This window comes from Monodelphis domestica, chromosome 2 (genome assembly GCF_027887165.1).
Source record: "Monodelphis domestica isolate mMonDom1 chromosome 2, mMonDom1.pri, whole genome shotgun sequence".
Lineage (NCBI taxonomy): Eukaryota > Metazoa > Chordata > Mammalia > Didelphimorphia > Didelphidae > Monodelphis > Monodelphis domestica.
In genome coordinates this window covers 268,827,367-268,847,411 of record NC_077228.1, presented here as the reverse complement: position 1 = coordinate 268,847,411, position 20,045 = coordinate 268,827,367, and the positions used below count along the sequence as shown (strand labels likewise).

At 42.7% G+C, this 20,045-nt stretch overlaps 2 protein-coding genes across 4 annotated transcripts in view; both read left to right on the top strand.

Moving 5' to 3' along the window:
- LOC100025731 (RLA class I histocompatibility antigen, alpha chain 11/11-like) overlaps nucleotides 1-20,045 on the top strand; it is a 182,143-nt gene that overhangs the window by 16,244 nt on the left and 145,854 nt on the right. The window lies entirely within an intron of this gene.
- Nucleotides 8,993-19,555, top strand: LOC100026571 (antigen peptide transporter 2-like). 3 transcript variants are annotated; one of them, XM_056817968.1, is made up of 12 exons: nucleotides 8,993-9,195; nucleotides 9,726-10,235; nucleotides 10,337-10,451; nucleotides 14,984-15,119; nucleotides 15,367-15,567; nucleotides 15,789-15,986; nucleotides 16,568-16,696; nucleotides 16,885-17,073; nucleotides 17,272-17,445; nucleotides 17,629-17,788; nucleotides 18,213-18,349; nucleotides 18,801-19,555. In XM_056817968.1, the coding sequence occupies exons 2-12, from the start codon at nucleotides 9,734-9,736 to the stop codon at nucleotides 18,987-18,989; spliced, it is 2,130 nt and encodes a 709-aa protein (XP_056673946.1). In that variant the 5' UTR covers nucleotides 8,993-9,195; nucleotides 9,726-9,733; the 3' UTR covers nucleotides 18,990-19,555. The 3 variants fall into 3 exon arrangements, with proteins under 3 accessions (XP_056673946.1, XP_056673945.1, XP_056673947.1); XM_056817967.1 differs by lacking the exon at nucleotides 8,993-9,195 and having other exon boundaries at nucleotides 9,616-10,235; XM_056817969.1 differs by lacking the exons at nucleotides 8,993-9,195; nucleotides 16,885-17,073 and having other exon boundaries at nucleotides 9,616-10,235.

Here is a 20,045-nt window from a genome sequence, read left to right as displayed (position 1 = left end):
CTGGGTAGTTCAGTGGATTGAGAGCTAGGCCTAGAGACGGGAAGTCCTGGGTTCAAATCTGGCCTCAGACACTTCCCAGCTGTGTGACCCTGGGCAAGTCACTTGACCCCCATTGCCTAGCCCTTACCACTCTTCTGCCTTGGAGCCAACAATACACAGTATTGACTCCAAGACGGAAGGTAAGGGTTTAAAAATAAATAAATAATAAATGAACCCATGACAGACATTTGGAGGTGAGAATATGCCAAAATGAGGTATTCGCTTACATAAGTGTGAAGAAATTCCAAGGCAGTAAGAGGACAGTTTGGGGAAATAAAACTGTAGGTTGTCACAAAAAGGTATAATTACATTCTTCCCGGTTTTCTTGTGCTGTGTGCTATAAGTGACAGCATCCTTGCCTGCAGGAGCCACTATGTCATGAGTACAGAGGTTTAAAAGAAAAACCCAACAACAAAACAAAACACAAAACAAAAAAACCCACCATGACTGGACTTAAAAAATTCAAATGTTATCTATACATAAGAAACCAAAACAGTTTTAAATATTATCAACTTTTAAATTAAATTAAAAACAAAAAGGTGAGTTTAAGAATAACGTATATTTTTATACCACATAAACAAATGAAAAAGTATTACATGAAGAAAAATAATGGAACAGAATTTATGTAGGTACCTAACATACTGGCATGCTCTTATATCTAAAAACAAAAATGTAACATTTGTAATATATATGTATATATATATATTTGTCAAGTATTCATTTAATTCTCTAATATAAAACATTTAAAATGTGGAGAATACTTTTTCAAGATACATTAAAGTTTTGTTTAGATAGGCACACCTGCTATTTTTATAAAAACATGGTTACAAAGTGAAATTCAATTGAGTACTCATTTCCAAGATATGCAAAAGTTATTTAACTGTTTAATTGTATTGAAGTTGTCTCCCCTTTTTTAATTGCTTAAGCTCCAACACTGATTGGTATGATTTCCCTTGATATCCTTGATCTTTTGTTCTTCCAAATAAACTTTGTTATTATTTTTTCTAATTCAGTAAAAAAGTTTTTTGGTAGTTTGATGGGTATGGCACTAAGTAAATTAGTTTGGGTAGGATTGTCATTTGTATTGTGTTAGCTCATCCTACCCATGAGCAATTAATATTTTTCCAATTATTTAGATCTAGTTTTGTGTGGAGTATTTTGTAGTTGTGTTCATATAGTTCCTGTTTTTGCCTTGGCAGATGATTCTTAAGTATTTTATATTGTCTATTGTGCTTTTGAAGGGAATTTCTCTTTCTAACTCTTGCTGCTGAGATGAGTTGGAAGTATATAGAAATGCTGATGATTTATGTGGGTTTATTTTGTATCCTGCAAGTTTGCTAAAGTTGTTGATTATTTCCACTAGCTTTTTAGTTGATTCTCTAGGATTCTTTAAGTAGACCATCATATCATTTGCAAAGAGTGATAGCTTGGTCCCCTCATTGCCTATTTTATTTATTTATTTTTAAACATTATTTTATTTGGTCATTTCAAACATTATTTATTAGAAACAAGGATCACCTTTTTATTTTCCTCCCCCCCTCTCCTCACCCCTCCCATTGGCGATGTGTGATTCCTTTGGGTGTCACATGCACCCTCAACCTGAGCCCATTTCCCTGCTATTGGTTTCCCTAGTAGGGTGTTCATTCAGAGTCTCTCCTCAATCATGCTCAATCATGTTCCCTCTACCCCTGTAGTCAAGCTGTTGTCCTTCCTTGGTGTTTTTACTCCCACTGTTTGTCCTTTTTTTTTTCTCCTTGGTCCCTGCAGGTTGTTCAGGGACATTGCATTGAGACTAATGGAGAAGTCCATCACCTTCGATTGTACCACAATGTATCAGTCTCTGTGTATAATGTTCTCCTGGTTCTGCTCCTGTCGCTCTGCATCACTTCCTGGAGGTCGTTCCAGTCTCCATGGAATTCCTCCACTTTATTATTCCTTTGAGCACAATAGTATTCCATCACCAACATATACCACAATTTGTTCAGCCATTCCCCAATTGATGGGCATCCCCTCGTTTTCCAATTTTTTGCCACCACAAAGAGCGCAGCTATGAATATCCTTGTACAAGTCTTTTTCTTTATTATCTCTTTGCGGTACAAACCCAGCAGTGCTATGGCTGGATCAAAGGGCAGACAGTCTTTTATCACCCTTTGGGCATAGTTCCAAATTGCCTTCCAGAATGGTTGGATCAATTCACAACTCTACCAGCAATGAATTAATGTCCTGCATAACAGGCCGTCCAGCGGCTGTTATAAAAAGAATTTTCCTTTGTCGGTTGGGGCTCAAGAAGGAACAAGGAGTCTGAGAAAATGGGTGAAGAATAAGGGACACAGACAAGTCAATATTTTTGATAGGGAAGGCATGAATCCCTGAGATATTCTCCTTAGAAAGATAATTAAGGGAAAACGTGAGAAGTATGCAGACAAGAGGAAGTAAGAATTCCTAGATGGAAAGCATGTGGCCAAGAGTGGCCTTAGGAAAGATAAAGAGAAAGACAGTAGTGAGAACTTCAAGGTTGCAGGAAACAAGAGGAGGAATCATGCCTCACCCCAGGCTTTATTGTGGATCCTGAGGATGAATGAATATGTAACAAAGCATAGTTGATACTCATTGGTAGCATAGATAATGACAAGATCAGAGTATGTGGGGATACACCTGACATGCTCTTTTCAGAGGAATGAGGTTTGACCAGGTAAGGGCAAAGCCTTTGTGTCTTAGGCCCAGGAATTCTCTTGCCCTTAGAACTGCCTATACATTGATCATTAACTGCTCTGATCAAGTATTTAATACATCAACCATACTTCCATGCCTGGTATGCTACATCCCGACTTTGCCACATCCCCTCCAGCATTCATTACTTTCCTTCACTGTCATGTTAGCCAATCTGCTAGGTGTGAGGTGATACCTCAGAGTTGTTTTGATTTCCATCTTTCTGATTATAAGAGATTTAAAACACCTTTTCATATGCTTATTAATAGTTTTGATTTCTTTATCTGAAAATTGCCTATTGATGTCCCTTGCCCATTTATCAGTTGGAGAATGGCTTGATTTTTTTGTACAATTGGTTTAGCTCTTTATAAATTTGAATAATTAGACCTTTGTCTGAGGTTTTTGTTATGAAGATTGTTTCCCAATTTGTTGCTTCCATTCTAATTTTGGTTACTTTGGTTTTGTTTGTATAAAACCTATTTAATTTGATGTAATCAAAATTATTTATTTTATATTTTGTGACTCTTTCTATGACTTGCTTGGTTTTAAAGTCTTTCCCTTCCCAAAGGTCTGACATGTATACTATTATGTGTTCACCTAATTTACTTATAGTTTCCTTCTTTATGTTCAAGTCATTCACCCATTCTGAGTTTATCTTGGAGTAGGGTGTGAGGTGATGATCCAGACCTAAACTCTCCCACACTGTCTTCCAATTTTCCCAGCAGTTTTTGTCAAATAGTGGATTTTTGTCCCAAAAGCTGGGGTCTTTGGGTTTGTCATAGACTGTCATGCTGAGGTCACTTACCGCAAGTATATTGAGGTCACTTACCCCAAGTGTATTCCATTGATCCTCCTTTCTGTCTCTTAGCCAGTACCAAATTGTTTTGATGACCGCTGCTTTATACTATAGTTTGAGATCTGGGACTGCAAGGCCACCTTCCTTTGTATTTTTTTTTTCATTATTTCCCTGGATATCTTTGATCCTTTGTTCTTCCAAATTAACTTTGTTATGTTTTGTTTTTTTTTTTCTAATTCAGTAAAGAAATTTTTTGGAAGTTCAATGGGTATGGCACTAAATAGATCAGTTTGGGTAGGATTTTCATTTTTTATTATATTGGCTCATCCTACCCATGAGGAATTAATGTTTTTCCAATTGCTCAAGTCTAGTTTTAACTGTGTGGAGAGTGTTTTGTAGTTGTGCTCATATAGTTCCTGTGTTTGTCTCGGGAGATAGATTTCTAAGTATTTTATTTTGTCTAAGGTGATTTTGAATGGGATTTCTCTTTCTAATTCTTGCTGCTGAGATGTGTTGACAATATATAGGAATGCTGATGACTTATGTGGGTTTATTTTGTATCCTGCAACTTTGCTAAAGTTGTTGGTTATTTTGATTAACTATTTTGTTGATTCTCTAGGATTCTTTAAGTAGACCATCATATCATCTGCAAAGAGTGATAACTTGGTCTCCTCATTGCCTATTTTAATGCCTTCAATTTTTTTCTTCTCTAATTGCTACTGCTAGTGTTTCTAGTACAATGTTAAATAATAGAGGTGATAATGGGCATCCTTGTTTCACTCCTGATCTTATTGGGAATGCATCTAGTTTATCCCCATTGTAGATGATGTTTGCTGATGGTTTTAGATATATACTGTTTATTATTTTTAGGAAAGACCCTTCTATTCCTATACTTTCTAATGTTTTTACTAGGAATGGGTGTTGTATTTTATGAAAGGATTTTTCTGCATCTATTGAAATAATCATGTGATTTTTGTCAGTTTGCTTGTTGATATGGTCAATTATGCGGATGGTTTTCCTAATATTGAACCAGCTCTGCATTCCTGGTATGAATCCTACTTGATCATAGTGAATGACCCTCCTGAGCACTTGCTGAGGTCTTTTTGCTAGTATCCTGTTTAAGATTTTTGCATCTATGTTCATTAGGGAGATTGGTCTGTAGCTTTCTTTCTCCGTTTTGATCTACCTGGCATTGAAATCAGTACCATATTTGTGTCATAAAAGGAGTTTGGTAGCACTCCCTCTTTGCTTATTATGTCAATATTTCAATCTTCACTTTTCCCTCTTATTCTAGAATCTTGGGGCAGTTTTCTTGGATAATTTTCTGTAGGATGATGTTCAGACTTTTTCTTTTGTCATGGTCTTCCAGAAGACCAATGATTCTTAAGTTGTCTCTCCTGGACTGATTTTCTAAATCTTCTGTTTTTTGAATGAGGTGTTTCATATTTTTCTCAATTTTTTTCATTTTTTTGATTTTGTTTTAGTTTCCCGCTGCCTTGTGAAGTCACTTGTTTCTAATTGTTGCATTGGGGTTTTTAAAGACTGAATTCCATCCCTGGATTTTTGGTCATCCTCCTTCTGGTCTGATTTTCTTTGGATGTCATATTTCATTTTCTTTGCTTCATCTTTCATCTTCTTTGCTTCATCTTTCTTCTCCTTTGCCTCATTTTCAAGCTGATTAATTTTGGTTTTCAAGATACTATTTTCGATTTCCAGATGACTTATCTTGCTTTTTAAGTTCTTTTCCCAGTTGTCTTCAGCCTTTCTTAATTGTGTTTGGAATTGTATTTTGAGTTCTTCCAAAGCCTATGTCCAATTAGCTGGAGTTTCTGTGTTTTTGCTTGGTGTTCCTTGATGTGTTATGTTTGCTCTTTGTTCATTGCCTGGATAGAAGCTGTCAATTGCAATTTCTTTTTTTTCCTGTTGTTTCCTTATATTTACCCCTTCTTTTCCCCCTGTAGTTGCCTGCACTCTTGCTCCTCTCATTATGTTTTGGATCTGTGGGTTTGGGCTTTCCTGTCAACCTTCACCCTTGGAGCTTAGCAAGGCACTCAGAGCAGTCTGTGGGGTAGGGGTGTTGGAGATTGAGCTTCCCTGCCTTTTAAAAGCTTTATAAGATTAATCCTGGGCATAGTTGAAGTTGCAGAGCTGGATGTACCCTGAGGCCAAAACCTCGGGAAGAGGGGGGGGCAATATGGAGTGTCTAGGCTGCTCTGCGCTTCTTATCCAACTGCTTCCCCATGCCTATGTTCAGAGCCCTGAACCAGGCACAGCTTTGCCCACAAAGATTCCAGCCACTGCTGGAGGCTCAGTGTTTTAGGTGAGGGAGGGGTCCTGGGATTTTCCTTCTTCCTTCCCCTTAAACCTGAGTGTTCTTGAATTCAGGCTTTTTGGGGGCGTACCTTTTAAGTTGAGTCCAGTAGGAGTGTTCCTTGGCTCTATCCTGCTGTTAGGTTTGGTTTTCAGTCCCCTAGGAGCATTTGATTTTGAATTGGTAAGAAAGGGTTTACAGAGGTATGAACCTTCCCTGTGTCTGTGCTGCCATCTGGACTCTGTCCTCGCCCCAGCCATGTTTCTAAGATACCAGAATGAAACATTAAAATATGGTAGCTGGAAATTGGAAAATACCTAAATCTGGTTTGTGTAAAATTTGCCCTTTAACCCTGCACCTAGCAGCAAATGTTTTTTGCTACCTATCTCCTAAGGAATTCTGATTGATTGTGAAAGCTGATTAAAAGCAACAATGATTTTCTTAGCTGGTCATCCCACAGGTCAGTGGGAACCTGTACAATAATCATAGCAATTTTAATAGTAAGGGAAGTTAGTGGGAGAAGTCACATAAGGGGGGGGCTGAGTGGGTGTCTCATCTTTTCTGGAGACTGCTTTGCAGCCTCAGTTTCCACCTGTGATCATGTCAGAGAGTGTGTGTTTGATGGCCCTCAGCACTTCTCTTTTAGAACCAATACATAATATTGATTCTGTGACTGAAGGTAAGGGTTTAGGAAAAAACAAAAAAAACTTCAATGGCTCCCTGTTCATTCTAGTATAAAACACAAACTCCTTTGTTTGACATTGAAAGCACCAACCATTTCCACATTTTATTTTACTAGATTCCATTCACTCTACCTTTTAGTCAGACTGACTTATTTGCTATATCCTGACCTTGACACAATCTCACACCTCCATTCCTTTGTACAAGCTAAATGCCATGTTTAAAATGTCCTTCCTTTAATTCTGTCTCAACCTTCTAAACTGTTTTGCTTCTTTTAAATTTCAGCCCAAATTCCTGGTTCTCTGGGAATCCTTGCCTGCTTCCCTTACCTGCTAGTGTTTTCTTACTCCTTAATTCATCTCCTGCTTGCTTGTTTATAAACTGCACCCCCTAATGACATGGAGATTTCTTGTAGGCAGCTGCTGTTTATTAATTTTTTCTTTGTGTTCTCAACCCCTTATCTTCCCCACAGGAGGGTTTCAAGTGCAAATATTCAATGGAGCTGAAGGGGATAAATCAGTAGATTAGGATCCCAGGTCCTTTCTCTCTCCCTCATTTTTACCTTTTCCCTCTGTAAAATGGGTTAGATAATATGTAGGACCCTTTTAGCTCTAAGCCTTTAGAGCCTCTTCTGTAAAAGAGGGGTGGAAGGTGGTAACTGAGGAGTTCTTGAGAGGAATGAATAAGATGGTGAACATGTAGACCTGAAGTATAAATAAGAGGAAGCTGCTGCTGCTATTGCTACCACCATCCCCACCAGCAGATGAGAATGTACAAGTGTGTAAGCTCAGGAAAATGCAAGGTATAGGCAAATGCAACAATGGTTTAGGATGGCTTCCTTTCTACTACATGGCTTAGGACCATGCTCAGTATTCCTTTTCCCATTTCCACCCTACCCCCTTCTCCTTCCCAGGAGAGATGTACCCAGTGCCAGGCAAGGATCTTGTAGCTGTCACTATGGAAGGAGAGACTTTCCAATATGGTGAGTGAATGAGGAGTCAGGAGAGCTGAGCAGGGACAGCCAGCACTCTTGGGAGAAAGACTGATGAGTTTCCTTTTTCTTTCCTCTTCTTTCCAAAGGGCTCCACTGCTTTCCTTCCTTGAAGGCTTCTGACTGCCACTTGTGCTATTGCCTGAACCAAAGTCCTGGGTTAGCCCCAGAGAAGTTCCTCCAATCAACAAAGGGCTTTGCTTTATGATATCTTAGTTACTAGGCAGATTAGGATGACACAGTTTAGCACCCCAAGCAACCTTCATAGCCTCACCCAAGATTTCCCTAACCCCACCCCAGCCCCCTTTAAAAAAAAATCAAATTCATATCACTTACAATTGTAGATAGTGAGTTTTACTAACTGAAAATGTCAATTTCTTACTATTCTCAAGTTAAAGTTCTTTGGAAACCAAGTTATAATTGTATTGAACAAAATGACGTTAAGAAACATAACAGATGATACAACAAATGCTTTAGTACTTTTAACTTTTATACAAAGATTAACTTCATGTTTACACAGGACAAGTTCAAATGCAGCAAGAGACAGGAAAGAGGGTGATGCTGACTGACTGGACATTCATTGTCAGTAGGAGCAGTTGACTTAATTTTGGAGACTGATTTAAACTTTACTTTTATATTTAAAAACCACCTAGTTTGGAAAACTGTACCCCTCTAAAATCCTGGCCAGAGTTGGGGTGGTTTGTATGGGAAGGGACAGAAGGTCTTAGGAGGACTGATGGGTGGAAAAATGCTTCTTCTCCTGATGTACTGTCCTAGTAGCCGCTGACCCTAGACATCTCAGAATTCAGTGTTCCCCCTGTACTTCTTCTAGGTCCAATTCATCACTATTTCAGCTCAAATATTCTCTGTACCTCCCTGCAGAGGGTGATACCACCACCACCATCTCCATCTCTTTTCCAGAATTCCCTAATACTATTTAGTTTCCTAACAATTCAGTCCCTCCTCCCTTTGTATCAACTTTTTTGGGCTTGACCATATCCCAGTCTTTCATCTCTTTCAGTCACTCCCAAATTCATTCACTATTTTTAAAAATAAAATTTTTATTTCTAGCTTTATATTTTTAACCTCACCCAGATTTCTTAATGCATCTCTCTTCCTCTCCTTATCCAGAGAGGCTTCCTTTATAATAAAGGGAAAAAAAGGGGGGGGGTAAACAGCTTATCAAATGTACTGTCCATATTGAAGAAGTCTGATATATTTAATGTTCCACGTCCAAAGTAGTCCATATCTGCAAAAAGACAAAAGAGAACGTCTTCTTGGGGTGGGAGTGGGGAAATATTAATCGTTTTAATTAAGCATCAACGGGGCAAAAGCTTCCAGGAGCTGCCATACCAAGTCTTTCCCGGGTGGGATAGGCAGGGAGGACCATCTCAGGAATAAGGTAAATTCCGAACGAGAATGTCGGAATCCTGGCCTTGAGGGTTTTGTGCGCCCCCTCCTGGCCAACTCAGGGGGGAGCGGATCTCCAGCTTGCTGGTTTCAGATCCCGGAAGCGAAAGTGAAAGGGACCGGAGATTGGGGTCCCGGACTGAAGCAGGAAGGACTGGAGCCCCAGAGCAAGCCCCGGAGACACTGGGCGCTGCTAGGAATTCAGATCCCGCCGCGAGCTCCGCTGCTGCTTCTGCGGCTTCTGAGTCCGCGCTGCAGGTAGGCAAGTCCTTGCTGGGGACCCCCATGGAGCTGGACCGCTCCTCTTTCCATCCTCTGTTCCGCCCCGGTGACCTTCGGAGTCACGGGCTAGAAGAGGGGAAAAGGAGCAGGGAAGTTGCTGAGGAGGCTCACGTTGGGAGGTTTCAAAGGTTCCGTTTGGCGTCACCAAATGTTAGGAGAATTCTCTGCCTCCCCCTCCTCCCAAGAAACAGCCACAACCTCCGAGTTCTGGAGAAGTGGAAAGATCTCTGGCGGAGGGTGGGCTCACACCGGAACCTCTCCTCCTCTCTCAGACCCTGGCTAAAGCGCTTCTTTACTTTGAACATGTTTCCTCATCTTTGGAAACAATGGGATTGGGCTAGTATCCTAATTCCCGGGAGCCCATTAAGCAAGCTACTATGATTGGGAAGCTGCGGAGGATTTTGGGGTTCCCTTTTGGTAGGGAGGGATGCTTTTCTGAGAAAGGAGTAAATGGGGGCCTGGGATGACCATGCTCTCTGCCACAATCAAGCCTTTTTCTTTCCCAGGTGCCAGCATGCAGCTCATTACCTTCAGGCCCTGGGCTCCCCTCCTCCTGACTGACCTGACCCTGCTCTGGTTATTGCAGAGGCTACTGGGAGCCCTGTTCCCTCTGGGACTCCTTGGCCTCTGGCTGGAGGGGCTTTTTCGGATGGGAGTTCTATGGGGGGTTCTGAGTTTATTGGGGGACTGTGGGAAGATCAGGGAACTACTGCCTGTCTTGTGTCTGAGCACCCCCCTTTTCCTGTCCCTGAGGACTCTGGTTCCAGGGGCCCTGAGTGCCCCACCTGTGCTCCTAGCCTCAGCCCCTTGGGCCTGGTTGCTGGTGGCTTATGGAGGGGCAGGCCTGGGCTGGGCTGTGTGGAAGATGCTGAGCCCCTCTGAAGCCCCTTCCTCAGCACAGGAGAAGGAGCAAGGCCAGGAGAACAAAGCCATGATGGGGAGGCTGCTGAGACTGTCCTGGCCTGACTTGCCCTTCCTTGCTGCTGCTTTCTTCTTCTTGACTACGGCTGTCATAGGTGAAAGGACAGGCAGGGAGTGGGGAGAGGTGGGGGGGCATGAATGGAGGTGAACATGGCAATGGGTCCTTGATGTTACTCCTGCTCATCCCCCCCTCCAGGTGAGATGTTCATCCCCCACTATACTGGCCGTGTGATTGACATCCTGGGCCAGGACTTTGAAGCTGATGCTTTTGTCACTGCCATCTTCTTCATGTGCCTCTTCTCCCTTGGAAGGTCAGTGGCTTGGTGATGGGGAGGGGAGGAGGTAGGGAATCTTTCAGTCTCTGCTGCCACTTACTGTCTGTGTAACCTTGAGACGATTACGTCATATCTCTGGGCCTTAATTTCCTCATCAGTGAAATGAAGGAGGTTGGAGCAGATTCTAAAATCCTGTGATCCTGAGGGAATTTCTCATCACCCAAACCTTTGTGATTTCCATTGACCTAGAAGCACAGTCTGTCCTCAAGTGCAGGGAAAGCATTATCTCCCACAAGACCTAGATCTGGGTACGCTACTTTTTTAGATGCTCCTAATCAGAGGTAGGAGACATGAAATAGCCCCCCCCCATCTTTGGGTTCCTTTTCTGTTGTTGCAGATGTACTAATCTGTAGTCCTAGAGCTATGACTGATCAGGGGAAAAGAGGCCATACATTTGACGAAGGGTTCAGCTACATTTGGATGTATTCATTTGATTATTCATTCATTCAGAAATATTTATTTAGCAGTGATGACAGTGGAGATATTATTTTGTTCTTGTAGTCCCTTGCCTTCTCTGCCATGAGAGGGGAGTTATGGCTCATTATCTGCTCTTACTTTCTGCCCTTTTTAGATATGCAGAGTTGCATTTCCTTTCAGTGATTCTTTCATGTACTTTGTGGCATCACTATATATATTATTCTCTTGGTTTTGTTTATTTCATTTTGCCTCAGTTTATACAAATCTCCCCATTTTCTCAGAATTCCCTGTAATTGACATTTCTTACTATAAATTATATTCCACAGTCATATATTTTCATTTTTTTAGTCATTCTCCAGCCAATGGGTTTTTACTTTGTTTGCAATTCTTTGTTACTGTTTATGAACATTTGAATGTATATATTGGACCATTGTTTCTGTTTTTGATTTGCTTAGCACATAAAACCAATCATGAGACTGGATGGTGTAGTCACATTATGTGCATGATCTGTAACTGTTGGACCACTTCATAACTTAGTGTGTCTGTCTTCCCACAGCCCCTCCAGCATTGACTTTGTCATCTTGATCAGTTGTATTCAACTCTCTCCACTTGTAGACATGCTCAGGCCTACCCAGGAAGCAAAAGAAGCTCATGTTTGTTTCCATTGTTTTCCCTAATCTTCTAATTTGACCTATATTCTCTGCCATCAATGACCTACCTTTTGCTAATCCAAGACCCTTTCTAAGATTTATTCCATCTCAATCATTCTGCAGTATTTGACATACTCCCTCATCCCTAAACTTTTGTGTCACTGCATTACACTGGTATTCCCTTAAATTTCTGACACTTTTCCTTTTTTTATGGACAAGCTCTCCAGGCCTATTCATATGGGAGTTCCTTAAGGTTCAAATTAACTCTACAGACCTTGAATTTTTCTCACATTTTACTTTCTGGGGTTGATTCATGCTGTTGGTTTCACACTTACTTTCCTTCTGATGATTCCCAATGCCATGTTCTGTTTCCTCACCTGAGCTCAGGCCAACATCTTCAGCTGCCTGCTAGACATCTTTTTCACCTCAGTTCAACCTATCCCAAATCAGGGTCATCACATTTCTTCTCAGACTGTCTACAAGAGAATCATCACTTCTCAAACCTATTTCAGTCCCTACTTCCTTATATCCACCTATGGCATCATCATTCTATTCACTGACTATCAGAACTTTAGGGCACCTTTGACTTCTCCCATCATATTCCAACTGAGTCTTGCACATTCATTATACATTATTTCATTACAATTTCTGGTTTCCTTCTCTTCTTTCCATCCCCACTGCCACTGCCCTAGCCTAGGCTCTCATCACTTCATGCCTGGATTGCTTCAAGTCTTCTTCCTGGTGTTCCTGACTCTAGTAATGCTCTCTCTTTTAATTCATACTAGATTCATATTTTTTTTTCATTTTTCATTTAATTCATACTTAGATTCATTTTCCTGCAACCAAATTTTTATCACATTCATCTCTTCCTCAACATCTTTCATCCTTCTTTTGCCTGGAGGGTCACATCAGCTGACAGTATGGTCCTGTAAGAAATAATGTAACTCCTACCCTATTTTGATTAACCCTTGCCCAGGCTAGATCAATGATTTTATCCATGTTATCCAATTTAATGTAATTCCATAGGGGTAGTGATTAAGTTCTAGAGATTTCTTTTTTTTTAAGTTCTTACTTTCCATCTTAGAATCAATACTGTGTATTGGTTCCAAAGCAGAAGAGCAGTAAGGGGTAGTTAGGGTTAAGTGACTTGCCCAGGGTCACACAGCTTGGAATTATCTGAGGCCACATTTGAACCCAAGACCTCATTAGATATTTCTTTTAAGGATAATCAACTAATCTTAAAGAACAATATAATTAGAAGTAATTAGATGTAGGTTATAGTTGAATAGGTTCTTTCCTCTCAGGTTAACCTTATGCTAAACTTTATAGCTTATCAGCATGACTTGCAAGATTAGAAAAAGAAACTCTCTCACCCTAGGCCTGAACATTTAGGCACTATAATAACCTTACTCATCCAAATCAGCTCAGGGTCTGTTGCTAGAGTACCCAGGACCCATTGCTAAAGTAGGTGTCATAAGGATGGGGTATAGATGGGCTGGTTGCCTTGTGCCCATTTTATGGTTTGGTAGCAACATGACTTCAGGGTATACCAAGGGTTTGGAACCAACAGATGAAATAACACATGACTACCTGGACTGCCAGGGTATATAAGGATAAGTTTGGTCCCTAAAGGGTATAAAAGCTATACTGAAGAAAGGAGGGCTCTCAGACCCGGAGGAAGGCCTGGGATCATATTTGTTGAATGGAACTAGGTCCCTCTAATATGTAGTTACTGGCTCGGAGCTCTGCCACAGTTGTTTTATTGCACATTGAACTCATTTCTGGTATTACACCATCCACTCTTATGTCTCACTTCTCCCCACTGAATACCCTCTGCTGCAATCAGGCAAGTTTCCTTACCATCCCTTAAATATGCTTTGTTCCTTCTCACCTCTGTGCCTTTCTTTGATTGGATTAATGAATGACTTAAGTGTTTAAAGGCTGGCTATGTGAGAAGCACTGAGATAAGCATTGCAAATACACTTAGAAGAGTAAGAGAGTCCCTTATTTCAAAGAGCTTCCATTCTAGTGGGAGAGAGAATATTTCAGCTGCAAGTCAGATGGAAAGGTTCTTGGAGCATAGCCATGAAGCCTTACGAATCATTTCTGGGGGATTCTTCATGATATTGTGTAGCTCTTGGTGTATAAAGGGTTCCATCTTGGAGTGAAATTGACTCATCAGCCAAAAAATAGTCTAATTCTATCACTTAACTGTTTCTGATAACAAGGGAGGGCAAAGTGTAAGCTCTGCAAAAGTGGTCTCTGGGTAGAGTTTCAATTTCTCAAGAAGCACTGAAGTGAAAGAATGACACTTTGAGCAACATGTCCATTTATCTCCATCAACCAGATCAGTTTGTGGGGGGACTTGAATTAGTTCATAGAAACATCATTTCACAGAACTCATCCAGTTCTGTGCTTTCATTTTTTCTCTCTATTTTTTCTCTTTCTTTCCTTTCCTCCTTCCCTCCCTCCATCCCTCCCTCCCTCCCTCCCTCCCATCCTTCTTTCTCTCACTAAAATTCAGAAGTATCTTCCATCCTTACCAGAGAAGACATCATTTAACAAAGAGATGTTGTTTCTATATCATCCTCAGTGTTTGTTTTCTTTTAGCATCTCAATAAGACTGAGAGACAGCTAAGTAGTACAGTGTACAAAGCAATGAGCCTGAAGAACTGAGTTCAAATGCAGGCTCATATACCTGAGCTATGTAACCTTGAGCAAGTCACTTAACTTTTGTTTGCCTCAGTTTCCTGTAAAATAGAGATAATAGCAATAGTATCTAAATCTCAAAGTTTTATGAAGGATAAAATAACATTTGTGAGAGCACTTTACAGTCCCTGACATATAGTAAGTGCTTTATAAATTTGACTTTCATTATCATTATTTTTTTTTGGAAAACTTTCTTTCATGTCTGTTGACCTAATAGGAAAAGGGGTTTGTTTCTCTTATGTGGGTAGAAAGGAATCCTTAGGAACATGGTGGGCAGTTAATCAACCAAGTCAATAACTCAGAGAGCACCAGGAAAATTGAGGTAGGGAATAAGAATCTTGGCTAGTCAGATGAAGTATATGTGAGGGTCCCTTTCTGATGGTTCTATGTCATCATACCATATCTTTCACTTTTCCTACAGTCCCAACAATCTTAAGTGGTGAGCCAAACATCAAACACGAATTCATTAGGACTGTGGAATTGAATTTTACTGTCCTCTTTCTACACAGGTTTCCCCTGTTATGTCTCTCCTTCATCCCCATCCATCCACTCCTATTCTTTCTGGTGCTATTTCCCCAGGTTTGCCTCTTTATGTCTCTCCCTTATATATATATAACCCTCCTCTTCAGTTGATTTTCTCCTCTTTTCCTCATCCATTCTTCCCACGATTCTTCATGCTAACTCATTTCCACCTGCATTTCTCCTCATTCTTTTGTCTTTCTCATCCCTTAGCTCATTATCTGCAGGTTTCCGAGGAGGTTTCTTCATGCTTGTCCTCTCTCGGATCAACCTGCGCATTCGGCGTCTGCTCTTCTCTTCTCTACTACACCAGGACCTCAGCTTCTTCCAGGAGACCAAGACAGGTGAGGTTCAGAGTCTGGCCCTTTAGTTTCTTTGGGCTTTTCCTCAGGTCCCCTTTCATGTTACACTGAGTTGAGTGCCTGTCAGAATGGGTGGTGGTAACGTCGTCCCTCTCCCAATAGCAATGGGGAGGAGGCAGGGTCTTAGAGGTGGAATTTTGAATTTTGATGACCCTGATTGTGAGTTGCCCCAACTGTGATTTCTGGGTCTGACCCATGTTGGAGCATAATCTCATTCTCTCCTCCCCAGGTGAGTTAAATTCACGCCTGTCTTCAGACACCAACTTGATGAGCCGTTGGCTTCCTTTAAATGCCAATGTATTCCTGCGGAGCCTAGTGAAGGTTGTGGGACTGTATGGCTTCATGTTCAGTCTCTCACCTCGACTCGCTGTCCTCTCCCTGCTGGAAGTGCCCCTTTCAATGGCTACTGAGAAGATCTACAATGCCCGACATCAGGTATGTGTGGGCAGGAGCACAGCTTAGAGAGGCATGGAGTGGTGCTGGTGCCATGGGCTGCAGGAGGAGCCTTGAGAGAGAGAATGGAGGCCAAGGTGGGGGAAGCAGGGAGCTGGGGTTGAGGTGGGGAGTGGCTCCAATATGGGAGGTAGGAACCTTGGGTGGAGTGGGGTCTCTTATCTCTTTGCCCCACTCACCTTCCCTCTGAAACCTTCTCCCAGACAGTGCTCCAGCAGATCCAGGATGCTGTAGCAAAGGCTGGACAGGTGGTGAGGGAGGCTGTGGGAAGCCTGAAAACCGTGAGGAGTTTTGGAGCAGAGGAGGATGAAGCCCAGCGCTATGAGGAAGCCTTGGAGCATAAGCGTCAGCTGGAGTGGCGCCGGGACTGGGAGAGAGCTGCATACCTGCTCCTCCGTCGGGTGAGCCAGACCTAATAGTGTAGTGGGACATAGTGTAAAATGGAGATTTGAACCCTAGACTTCAATCCCCAGAAGTCCTTGGTACTTCCCAGAATTCCCTATAATCTCACCTGAGTTTCCACCTGGAGGAGATCACAAGGAGTATTTAACTGGCAGCAACGCCTACTTCACCCTCTCCCATTGCAATGATGTAGTGGGTAATCTAAGCGCAGGGGCTTTGAATGGGCTAATCAGTCCTAGGCACGTGGTTTTGTATTTTGTATTCTTAATTCTAATAATCCTTAATAAACCTCTTTTAAATATAATACTTCTATATATTAGAGACTAAAATTAATTTTACAATAGCCAAGGAGGTTCAACAAGTAAAAGTGCATCTCCAGGTGACCCTTTTCTCAGAACTCTGATCTTTGATACTTGACCCTTCATCTTCCGTTCCTAACTCCTTGGTCCCTTCTCTCCTAATCAGTATCCTCACTATTGGTCTCTCCTTGTAGAGAGAGGAAAAGGGATATGAGTTGGAGAGGGACCCCCAGGTGAGGTGCTCAGCCCCAGCCTCATCCCACTTTCCCCTTCTCCAACAGGTTCTTCAACTGGGGATGCAAGTGTTAATGCTGAATTGTGGGCTAAGGCAGATCTTGTCTGGAGAGCTCTCCAGGGGAGGCCTTGTCTCCTTTCTGCTCTATCAGGGGGACGTGGGGAGTTATGTACAGGTAAGGCAATAGATTCTCTGAATTTATTTCAGATTCAGGCCTGCTGGGGGTGGGATGTAAATTTTGGAAGAGTGGTTTGCCATATACCTGATTTTGTGTTTGTGAGGAAATAGGAAGGACTCTATAACTCTGTTGTTGAAGTCTCTGTGACTCTACTTCATTGACTCTGTACCCTCATGTTTCTCTAGACTCTAGTGTACATCTGTGGGGACATGGTGAGCAATGTGGGTGCTGCAGAGAAAGTTTTCCACTACCTGGACCGTGAGCCACAGATGCCTCGTCCTGGGGTACTGGCCCCTCCTTCCCTCCGTGGCCTCGTGGAATTCCAAGATGTCTTCTTTGCCTATCCCATGCAGCCAACCAAACCTGTGCTCAAGGTGCCTGAGATGGGAGGAAACCAGGCATCCAGTCCTATAGCCCTCAGCTTTCTTCTGTCTGAAAGGGGTGATGGGTCTGACCCTGGTTTTCAACCCTTATTCTTCTGAGCCACAAGGAAGCGATTCCTTCATGGCGAGAGAGGAAGTCTCTGGCTACTTTCCTCATTGATTATTGCCTCCTATTTCCTTCCTCTTTAGGGAGTGACATTCACCCTGTATCCCGGAAAAGTGACAGCCCTGGTGGGGCCCAATGGGGCTGGGAAGAGCTCAGTGGCTGCACTGCTGCAGAATCTCTACCAGCCCACAAGGGGCCAGCTGCTGCTGGATGGGGAGCCCCTGCCCCAGTATGAGCACAAGTACCTGCACTCACAGGTGACCATGGATCAAGAGGAGAGGGAGATGAAGTTGAGGAAGGAAGCCCTGGGGAGAAGAAAATCAGGGGATGGATAGCGCTGGGGAAGAGAGAAATTTCTTCTCCTGAAGACCTTTGGAGTGAGGGAGGGTCCTTTGCTCCCTGCCCTGGGGTCGCTCACCCCGTGTACCATTTCCACATAGGTGTCTGTGGTTGGGCAGGAGCCTGTGCTGTTCTCAGGGTCTGTAAGGGACAACATTGCTTATGGGCTGGAGAGCTGCAGAGATGCTGAGGTGATGGCTGCTGTCCGGGCAGCTGGTGCTGACGGATTCATTGACAATATGGAGCACGGCCTGGACACAGGTACCTTTACCAAGCTTTAAGACTCTGGCAGTGCTTACAAAAGCATTATTATATTATTATTATTGTAGACAAAAGGGAATTTGACCGTTTGCTGATGAGGGCGTCCGGGCGGCATTGGGTGTATTAATTCTAAAGCTGGCATTGTTCCCTGTACTTCCTTCTACCCTGGGGCTTCTCATTTATATAAAAGTTCTTTGGGCCTGCTCACCCAGGCTTTTTGCCTCGGATACTATGTGATTTGTGTGAGACACAGGAGTGATGCCGCCTTTCCCAGGATGGCACCATTGGGCACACATCCGTAGGATTCTCTTAATCTGATCAGAGAGGAGATGGTGGAGGGCACGACTGGAGACAAAAGTGTTACCTCTGCACGGAAGGGTCACCGACCTCATCCCTGACGAAGGCATGTTTTCTGTTTCTTCAGCTGTGGGGGAGAAGGGGAGCCAGGTGTCTGCAGGACAGAAGCAGTGTCTGGCCATTGCTCGGGCCCTGGTGCGGAATCCCCGAGTCCTCATTCTAGACGAGGCCACCAGTGCATTGGACACGGAGTGTGAGCAGGCGGTAAGGGCGAGGTGCTGGGCAAGAGCCAGAACTCTTGAGGCCAATGAGGCCAGGCCTGAGCCACATATGGCAGGGTTGGTAGGGAAAGACAGCTCTGCAAGGGGTTATATGGGGCAAAGGAGATGGGGGAAGCCCGTCTGGGTTAGGTCCCTCCAGGCCTGGGGATGGCTACAGATCCTGGCAGTGAAGAGGATAGTAGGGACATTGCGTTTGTATCTCTTCTCAGCTTTCTGCCTTCTGGTCAGTGGAGCACAAAGGAGGCTTCTGAGTAGATGCTGGATATTGTGATAGAGGTGGATCTCCATGGTTCTCTCCCCTTTTCCTCACACATTCCACCCTAGAAACCGACGGGCCGCATTTCCATTATTGTCTTAGGTGCAGTAAGCAGTTCTGGGGTTGGCAGAGAGGTTTTTATGCTTGTTTTTCTAACACCCTGCCTTCTCACCCCCAGCTTCAGGAGAGCATGCTGCAAGGGCATCGGACAGTGCTGGTGATTGCACATCGTCTGCAGACAGTGCAGGCTGCTGACCACATCCTGGTGCTGGAGCAAGGGAAGCTGGTGGAGCAGGGGACTCACACTCAGCTCATGGCCCAGAGAGGCCTCTATCACCACCTGGTACAGAGGCAATTTGAAGCCTGAGTCCCTGAAGGAAAGTTGGGGGGAGGGGCCTTTTTATATTGTTTTTTTTTTAGGATCCACAGCAGTCCTTAATTTGAGTGCCTCTAGACTGGGCTCCTGTACAATAGCTAACATAAATGGAGAGAGGAGAGGGATTTGGATAAGAGGTAGCTTCAGGGCTGTCCCACTGGAGATTTGGTTGTTTTCTTGCTTCTGTACAGAGTCCTGCATACCCCTGTGTGTGAATGTGCTAATGAATGGTTTTTCATTTTTTAATTGAAAAATTTTATCTAATTAATTAATTAATTTAGAATATTTTTCCATGGGTACATGATTCATGTTCTTTCTTCTCTCCCCCCCCCCCCATAGCCAACACATAATTCCACTGGGTTTTATTTGTGTCATTGATCCAGACCTATTTCCATATTATTAATATTTGCACTAGAGTGATCTTTTAGACTCTACATCCCCAGTCATATCCCCTCAACCCATGTGATCAAACAGTTGTTTTTCTTCTGTGTTTCTAGTCCCACAGTTCTTCCTGTGAATGTGGATAGTGTAATAAATGGTTTTTCTAAGGATGTAAATGATGGTGAGGAGAGAACTAAGTTGATATTAGTACTAAACTCTATGCACTTATGGAGAGAAGGTCTGGACTAGTCTTGCTGGAACTTCCTTATGGTGTTAAGTGCTCTTTTATTCTAGGTTTTCAGGGATAATTCAAGATGGAGTCCTGCCAGCTCTCAAAGTTGTTTGATCTAGGTCTGATAGATGCCCCTGCTCCATAAATAAAAGGTCATGAATCTCTAGAAAAATAATGAAGAAAATGGGAAGGAAGTTGCCTAATAGTAACAGATCTCAAACTATACTACAAAACAGTATTCATCAAAGGTGATTTTTGATCTACATCAGAGGAAGAGATTAGGTACCCAATATACAGGTATACAGGAATGGTATAACAGAGGGTTTGATGAATGTAAAATTGTCAGCTACTGGAGTGGGAACTCATTTTTTAACAAACACTGAAAATACTGGGAAGTAGCCTGTCAGAAACTAGGTCTAGACCCATGGTGGTGA